The sequence below is a fragment of the Cebus imitator genome, unplaced genomic scaffold (genome assembly GCF_001604975.1).
Source record: "Cebus imitator isolate Cc_AM_T3 unplaced genomic scaffold, Cebus_imitator-1.0 Scaffold73, whole genome shotgun sequence".
Taxonomy (NCBI): Eukaryota; Metazoa; Chordata; class Mammalia; order Primates; family Cebidae; genus Cebus; species Cebus imitator.
In genome coordinates, this window is record NW_016107388.1 from 7,247,522 (window position 1) to 7,256,944 (window position 9,423).

Genomic DNA, 9,423 nt, shown 5'->3' on the forward strand with positions numbered 1-9,423 from the left:
AAGGGCCCCCGGACCAGTGTATTTTGTACGGAGAACTATGGCTCCAGGGCGTCGACAAAGCAGCCGCGCGGGGCAAAGCAGCGGCGCTGGCCGGCACAGCCGCGCTGGCCGAAACAGCCGCGCTGGCGACCGTGGAGCACCTCTGCCCGGGAATTTCCTAGTCTGTGGGCAATAAAAACGCGGCGTCCACTCACCCTCTGAGCTTTCACTGGGAGCTGCAATCCTGAGCTGTTCCTAAACGGCCATCTTCGATCGTCCCCCTTTAGCCTAGTTTTCTACTTGATAGCAAGAAAATGTTGACCAAGAAGAAAAGATTTGTTAGGGGTTGGCAGTGGGGGAAGAGGGCAGGAGATTACAATACTTGATCAAAGAAAGTGGATTATGAAGCGGTCTTTCGATTATGCACATATTGTTGCTGTCCCTTTGGGAATGCAGCATGGGGTCTGACCCAGGTAATGGGGTCCCTCACTTGTCTGCTCTATGGCCTGGGTAAGTTCCTTAAACTCTCTCTGCCTCTGCTTCGTCACTAGTAAAATGGAGAAAATGATAGTACTATTTCGTTGTAAAGACTATATGGGATAATACTTTGGCAGAAAAGATATTTTCCAGGGTCCTGATCTGGCTAGTTAGTGGTACTGAGACTGGAGCTGTGTTAGACTACTCCCCAGGCTCAGTCCAGATATATTCATCTGTGTATGAGCTTTCCTGGTCACATGTCTTTACTGTTTACAAATGAGGACTAACTTTGATTCCACTTGCTGTGTACTAAAATGTGCCTAGGATCTACAGCACACATATTTGCATTAGCTCATGATGAATTATAAAGAACAAATCCTACAGGACCATCAAATAGAGAAGAAGGCAATGGGTGATGAAGGATGAGGGTGAAGAGGGTGCTTCAGAAGGTTATGTGTCACAGAGAGTGATTCAGTGAATGTTTTTTGAATGGATCAATAAGTGAATTCCATATATAGAGCTTAGATTGCCAAAGGGATGGAAAATCCCTCAGATATTCTGTTATTAAAGTGTTTGCACCCCTTTGGGTCATGGCATACTGGATAAGAGAACAAGAAAATGATAGTGCCTACAGGTATTGATCGACTTACGACCTATGCAACTGGCGACCATTCGACTTTAAGACCACAATCGCTAGCCACAACTGCTCCGCGTCTGGCAGCGCGAACGTTGCCCAGCTGGGCATACGACAGTGCGGACCAGCTTCCAGCAGCACTACCATCTCTGCGTGCATATAGCCTACTCAACTTACGACCAAATCGTGTTACAACCAGTCTGTCGGAACCAATCGTGGTCGTAAGTCGAGCACTAGCTGTATTTCGTTGTGAAGACTATATGGGATAATACTTTGGCAGAAAAGACTTTTTCCAGGGTCCTGATCCGGCTAGTTAGTGGTACTGGGACTGGGGCTCTGTTGGAGTACTTCCTGAGCTCAGCCCAGATATATTCATAGCATGGTGGCTTCAACTTGCCTGGGTTGGAATCTTGGCCAATCATTAGTTTTATGATCTTGAGCACATTACATTTTCATTCTGTTCCTCAGTTTTCTGTTTGTAAGTGGGGATGACGATAATGATGTATACCTAAGAAGGTGGTATTGTGTTGATTTAATGGGTTGTGACGTGTATAATGTGTTTAGAATAGTAACTATTTGTAATATAGTGGGCTTTTGGTTTTTTTCTGGTGCTGTCTTGACGAGTTTGAGGTCATGGCTAAAGGCTGACTAGTTTCCCTTCCTGAACAGCCTGTTAAGTCCACATATCCAAACACTTCCCTTATTGGGTCCTCACACTCTGGGCTGCTCTATACCTACCCCAGTCGTACCAGGGCCAGGTACCAGACAACCAGGGACAGCCTCTATGCCCTAGAGCCCCCTGAAGTTATTCAAATTAACCATTCCTGAACATGCTTACCCTGCCGCTTACCCTGCCTTGCCTATTCCACCTTGAGAAAAACATAATAAAGGCCCCCACCACTGGCCTGATCTCTCTGCCTCATGAGCGACCCCAGTGCTCCCCTTCATGGTCCTACAGGCTGTGCTGTGTTCTCCTCCGGGGATTATGAGCAAAACAAAATGGAAAAGCTCAATTCTGTTTCTCTTTCTCCATCTGCGTCTGACCTCACAATACCTTACTCGAGGTAACATGGCTGAAACGCTGCTCAAAACTAACCCACTGCTGTTAGGGTACCTGCTAGTCACCCAACAGCTGCAATTTCGAGTATTTGTCAATATTTAACGAGGAGTATTTGTTCTAACAAATATCAACGGGCTAAGTCCAAGAGGAAATTTGGTCTAAAATATGCTAAATGCATATTTAAATTTATTTTTATTTTTATTGTATATTTCATATTCTTTATATCCTCAGTACGTGATGGTAATGGATATGATGCATTAGAATCACAAACCATTGGCCCAGGGCACTGGTGCATGCCTGTAATCCCAGCACTTTGGGAAGCCAAGGTGGGCAGATCACTTGAGCTCAGGAGTTCAAGACCAGCCCGGCCAACATAGTGAAAACCTGTCTCTACTAAAAAAATATATAAAAATTAGCTGTGCATGGTGGTACGGGCCTGTAATTCCAACTACTCGGGAGGCTGAGGCAGGAGAATTGCTTGAACCTGGGAGATGAAGGTTGCAGTGAGCTGAGATGGTGCCACTGCACTCCAGCCTGGGAAGCAGAGCAAGACTATGTGTCCAAAAAAAAAAAAAAAGATAATTTGGTTCAACCCTTTTGTTTTACAGATGAAGAAACAAGGACCTAGAGACAGACAGTAACTTGTTAAACACTGCACAAGCAATGAGCCGCAAAGCCAGGAGGAGGCCCCGTTTCCACCTCCTCCTGCTGATGAATGAGTCCCCCTAAAACGCAGCTGGGCGGCGCTTGCTTAGGCTTCTCACGCTCCCACTTGCCTTGTTTACACTGTGCTCCCTTTTGGAGGTTACACAGTCTGATTTCTGACATGAGGAGTCAAGCAGGAAACACACAGAGATCTTGGGCGAGGTTTATGACAAACTTCTACCTATAAAAGTGCATACGAGATGCAGTATTTTCCTAGGGAATGGAAGCAGAGAACACCAGTCAGCTTACTTGGTCAGCAACTCTGCAGACCTCTTGTCTGTTGCGACAGTCACACTTGCAGGGGAACACTTCCTCACCACCCTTTTCTTTGGCCAGTCTACACGTTTCCACATTGTCTTCTTGATTAATGTCCCATAGAACTAAAATGGCTCCAAGCCCGGCAAAATGTGTGGCCAATTGCCTTCCAAGTCCACTTCCAGCTCCTGCTATAAGTACAATCTCTCCAGCAACATTCTTTTTCGTCTTGGGAATTATCTTGTAAACCAAAGATTCCAGAAAGTCATATAGAAATTTTCCCAAAAATATGGAGGTACCTGCAATCGCATCCATGTTGACTGACTGCAGAAAGGAATGTCCCAATAGGGAAAAAGGTAACTGATGAATTCATTATACTATGGCAACAATTACAGTACACATAGAGCATTTGGACAATGAAATTTGCCTTTGAGACATTCATTCTTCAAAACATACGAATTAACAACAATTGACAGAATTGTCAAATTTAAAATTTATATAAATAATGATTATGGAAATATTATTTTGTTAACAAGTACCTTTCCCATTTACAGGGTACTTTTTTACACTAATCTAATAGCCCATAGGTAGGTCACAGATTACTAGGGCAGTTTTACAGTTAAAGACATAAAATGTTTGAGCCTTGACTTGCCCACTTTATCTGACTAGTAAACTAAGATTTTGGAGGTATATCAAGTGCTCTCAGGGTCGTTGAACAGGAAGTGGTACCACTACAATCCCAAAAGGACTTGAACCCAGGGCTGGGTGACAAGGAGTCTGGTTTTCAGTGGGATAGTGAAGAAAAGAAGAAAAATGGGCAGGGAGGATTGCATTTGAGTTTTAGCTAGAAGGCCGCCTCCAAGACAGAACAAGGAGAAAGGGCGTTACAGATGCCTCTTGTTAATTTATTGAGAATATTAACTATATTCTGAAAAGTATTATCCTCAGAAAATTTCAGGGACCTAAAGTGTTTACCAAGAGATTTCAAGCTTACAATCATCAAAAAGATTAAGCTATAAAAAATCCACTCTCTTCTGTAAGCTTATCTAGACTTTGACTCACGCACAATCCTAGAGACATACAGTGTATTACAATGATGAAACAAAGCCGTACTTAACACCTATAAAAAAATACAGGTATTATGGAGAAGGTATTCTGGGCCACAGGGTTTTTGTGCTGAGAACAAGAGAGAATTGGGACTTTCCTCATAACTTTTCTGTACAAGAAAGTTTGTTTTCAAGGTAGACAATTTATCTTCAAAGAAATTCAAGTAGCTTGCTATGAAAAATCACTAAATTTCAGCAACATATTGTTATGCTTTGGGACCATTTTGAGGACAAGAGTTTTGACATTTCTTCAGTCCTAAACTAATAGAACATACCCTCCGACCTCTGAAAGCATTCAATTTTGGAATAAAAGAAAAAGGACATCTGAGCCTTGATATGGAGAGTACCAGGCAGAAAAGACAATTGCTTCCAGGTAGGTCTTGGGGCAGTTGTGATAACCAGACAGTTAGAAAAAAAGAATCATGAAGCATTCCCATGGGCAAGCACTTATCAAGTACTAGGTGGCACTGTGTCCTTATTTTGCTCTCAGAATAGCCCTGTGGTTTAAGCATGAGGCTTGGATGCATGGGGCTGTAACTTGCTGAGGGTTGCACTATTTGTAAGTAGAAGTGGATTTGACTGCAGATTCTGTGATTCCAGAGCTCCTACTCTCCCCAAATGACTTCAGTTAACTGGGACTTGAATCACTAGGACCTTCTTGCATTTTTCAGGCATGTACTGAGTGCTTCCGATTGAAGAACAGGCCATGAGATTGGAGGAAGTATTAGTGCCATGTTCACTCATGTTGTGCAGGGTGGAATGAGTAGGATTCACTCTGGAGACGTGGATTCAACTGTTGGCCCTGCCATGGACTAGTTGAGTGCTTTGGGCAAGATTTGCCTTTGTGAGCCTCTGTGTATTTGTCTGTGAAGTGGGCGTGATATTTAACTCCCAGGAATGTTATACATGTTGAAATATCAAATGTAGCAAAGCATTTTGTAAATTGTAAAATGCCATGCAAATATTAGCTCCTGTCACATGCACAGGATCCTCTTTGATGATGGAACTGAGTTTGCAGCGAGCCAGCCATAAGATGCCCAACACTCAGGTATGGGAGCTTTTCTCTACTGTTTAGGGCTGTGCCTCAATTATGAAATTGCTGAGGAGGACATGGGAGACGGCTTTGCTGGTAGGTGTAGGACCTCAGTGAGGCCAGGACAGGAATTCAGGTGCACGTGTGTGGCACACACAAGCACGTTCCCTCCACTCTCTCTCGGCTTTCTCTCATGTCCTTTAACCACCTCTTCCCCTCAACTTGCCAAAAGCCACAATAGCGAACAAGAACAATTAGAAAAGAAGACTGGAGCGACATTAGAGATGATCATAGAATTACTTCACACCCCTGTTTAGAAATTGCACTAAACTGTGCTCAGAGAAACTTGTTTTCAACTGCAGACACTTAGAATGTTCTCCCAAGTGGCTAAATAAGCTAATCTTACCTGCAGAAATGCTGCCCTCGGGTAGCACGGGTGTCCTAACAGGGGCTGAAGCAAACAGCACTCACATCAGCAGATAGAAGCTCACTCTTCAATAACTTTGGGGTTACTTGTTCTTCCACACCTTCTGAGATCTGTCTGGGTGACATAAAGGAGTGTCGACCATGAGAATTTGTCTGGGCTTCACCTATGCTTGTATTAGTGCAATATCTGGCATGTAGCCTGCATTTTCAACTCCCAAAGTGGCCTGGAGCAGAGGTGTGTCCTGTGAAGTAACTTACAGGCATAACACTGCCATTATGTCAGGCTTCATGTGGTATCCTGAAATCTTTACTTCTACATTGAGGACACAAACACCTCCTTAGTGCTTGGGAAAATGTGGAACACAGTTACAGCATCATCTAAACAATATTGTCAGGATACAATATTTTCTGCCAATTATTATTATGAAAATTACCAACACAGAAAACTTTGGGAAATGGCACATAAATGTCTTAAGAACCCAAACTTGGAACCAATCAAGCCAAACATTTTACCATATTTACTTTCTTTTTTTTTGAGATGGAGTCTCACCCTGTCGCCCAGGCTGGAGTGCAGTGGTACAATCTTGGCTCACCGCAACCTCTGCCTCCTGGATTCAAGTGATTCTCCTGTCTCAGCCTCCCAAGTAGCTAGGATTACAGGTGCATGCTACCACACCTGGCTAATTTTTGTATTTTTAGTTTATGAAGTTTTACCATGTTGGCCAGGCTGTCTTGAACTCCTGACCTCAGGAGATCTGCCCGCCTCGGCCTCCCAAACTGAGGCAATTACAGGCATAAGCCACCATGCCCGGATACCATATTTTCTTTCTATCTCCTCATCTCTATTTCGGCTGAACCATTTAAAAATAAGTGCAAATATCATGATATTATACTGCAAATACTCAGCCCTCATCTCCTAGGAAGGAGTTATTCTACATAACCCCAACAAAATGATTAGACCTGATAAGATTAACAATAATTCCATACTATCATCTAATCCATATTCAAATTTCATTAGTCCCAAAGATCCAATTAAGAGTCATGAATTGCATTTGGTTGTGATATCTCTTCAATATCCTTTTGTTTGGAACAGCTCTGCTTCATCTTTCTAAAAAAAATTATTGATTTATCTATTTACCGACTTTCTGAGGAGTTCAGGCCAAATGTCAGGTAGAATGTCCCATATTCTCTATTTGTCTTTCTTTTCTCATGGTGTCATTTAACTGGATTTCTGTTCCCCATCTTCTTCAAACTTCAAGTTAGAGAGTTGATTATACTCAGATTAAGTATCTTTATGGAGCACTTTATTGCAACACATTATAATGTCTAGTGTCAGGCTGTTCCATCATTAATAACGGTAAATTCAGTCACTAGGGGAAGGCGGTGACCACAAGCTTTCTCCATTGTACAGGCATGTTTCCCACTCTGTAATCGCTAGAAGTCTGAGGAATGGCATTTGGGCACCATGTGACTCTTGCTCCCTATAATCTTTCACCTAATGGTTCTTTAAACTATAGGCTTTATTTTTAGAGCAGCTTTAGGTTCACAGGAAATTGAAAGCACAGAGTTCCCATATACTCCCCACCTGCCCAGTCCTCCCAACATCAACACCCCACCAGAAGGGTCCATTTGTTACAATTGATGAACCTACATCGACACATTATTATCCCTCAAAGTCCGTAGTTCACATTAGGGCTCACTCTTGGTGTGGTATGTTCTACGGGTTTTGACACGTGTATAATGACATGTGTCCATGATTACGGTATCATACAGAATAGTTTTATTGCCCTAAAAATACCCTGTGCTCTGCCTACTTATCCCCACTTCCTCCTAACCCTGGGGAACCACAGACCTTTTTACTGTCGCCATAGTTTTACCTTTCCTAGATTGTCATACAGGTATTGATTGACTTACCACCCATGCAACTTACGACCATTCGACTTTACGACCACAATCGCTAGCCACGACCGCTCCGCATCTGGCAGCGCAAACGTTGCCCAGCTGGGCGTATGACACTGCGGACCAGCTTCCGGCAGCACTACCATCTCCGCGTGCACCATTTCAACTGTACATATAGCCTACTCAACTTACGACCTAATCGTGTTACGACCGGTCCACGGTCCCGATCGTGGTCGTAAGTCGAGCACTAGCTGTATCGTTGGAATCATACGGTACATAGCCTTTTCAGATTAGTTTCTTTCACTTAGTAATATGCATGTAAAGTTCCTCTGTGTCGGAAGGGGAACATCACACACTGGGGCCAGTTGAGGGTGTCTAAGGGAGAGATAGTGGGGGGTAGGGAGGGATAACGTGGGGAAAAATGCCAAATATAGATGATGGGGGAATGGAGGCAGCAAACCACCTTGCCATGTGTGTACCTATGCAACAACCCTGCATGATCTGCACATGTACCCCAGAACATAAAGTACAATTAAAAAAAATGTTCCTCTGTGTCTTTTCATGGCTTGGCAGCTTATTTCTTTCCTTTCTTTCTTTTTTTTTGAGACAGAGTCCTGCTCTGTCACCAGGCCGGAGTGCAGTGGCAGATCTCAGCTCACTGTGACCTCTGCCTCTCAGGTTCAAGTGATTCTTCTGCCTCAGCCTTCCAAGTAGCTGGGAATACAGGCCCGCACCACCACCCCCAGCTAACCTTTGTAATTTTTGTAGGACTGGGTTTCACCATATTGGCCAGGCTAGTCTTGAACTCCTGACCTCGTGATCCACCTGCCTCTGCCTCCCAAAGTTCTGGGATTACAGGCGTGAGTCTCTGCGCCCGGCTAACAGCTTATATTTCTTTTTAGCCCTAAATAATATGACATTATTTGGATGTACCACAGTTTCTTTATCCATTTACCTGCTTAAAGACATCTTTATTGCTTCCGAGTATTAAAAATTACAAATAAAGCTTCTATAAACATCTATGTGCAGGTTTTTGTGTGAACATAACTCTTCAACTCCTTTGGATAAATACCAAGGAGCACAATTGCTGGATCATGTGGTAAAATTATGTTTAGTGCTGTAAGAAGCTTCCAGACTATCTCCCAAAGAGGCTATAACCATTTTGCTTTCCTCCGGCAGTGAATAGGAGTTCCTGTTGCTCTGCAACCCATCAGCATTTGGTATTGTCAGTGCTTTGAATTTTAGCCATTCTAATAAATGTGCAATGCAACTCTTGATTTTAACATCTGTTAATGACCCTTGCCTAAATCAGTGATTACACTTGGGCGTGCAAAATGCTGATTTTCTAGCTTAGCATTCTTTCTACATTTATTAACTGGCCTTCCTCTACAACAGGTATTATTTTGCTGTATTTTTTTTAAGTCTTTCTTGCAATGGAGGATTCTAAAGAAAAGAATGACTCTCTTGGCCATGAGGATTTATCATGCCTTGTGCCTCTCAGGGACTCACAGAAAGCTACATAGTAATCGACTGTTGCTCCATCATTTTTGTATGCCTCATAAAACCTAGCCAATGTCTTGCATATGCCAAGTACTCAGTAATTATTTGTTGAATTTAAGAATGAGTTTCAAATACCGTTATAGATGTGGCCAATGAACTCTCAGTGTATTTATAAATTCCTGGAAAATGAAAATGATGTGAATCAAATATATTATGGCAGAAGAGAAGTATTTTGAAGTACAATACTCTGAGCTTCTATAGTTATTGTATTTCAAAATACTTTTAAGATTATGTATCATCCCATAATTACTGCTTTATATATCTCTCTCTTTTACTAGACTATGAATTT

General features: G+C 42.7%; 1 protein-coding gene across 3 annotated transcripts in view; it reads right to left on the reverse strand.

Annotated features, from left to right (window-relative positions):
• LOC108306672 (short-chain dehydrogenase/reductase family 16C member 6-like) overlaps positions 1 to 5,873 on the reverse strand; it is a 33,659-nt gene extending 27,786 nt beyond the window's left edge. For 2 of the 3 annotated variants that reach the window (XM_037739720.1, XM_037739718.1), the window contains exons 1-2: positions 5,656 to 5,873; positions 3,105 to 3,434 (exon numbers count right to left, since the gene is read on the reverse strand). In XM_037739720.1, the coding sequence (XP_037595648.1) occupies positions 3,105 to 3,425 (321 nt within the window). In that variant the 5' untranslated portion in view covers positions 3,426 to 3,434; positions 5,656 to 5,873. The remainder of the gene's footprint in view (positions 1 to 3,104; positions 3,435 to 5,655) is intronic. The other variant, XM_037739719.1, reaches the window with a different exon arrangement.
• Between the last annotated feature and the right edge of the window lie 3,550 nt (positions 5,874 to 9,423).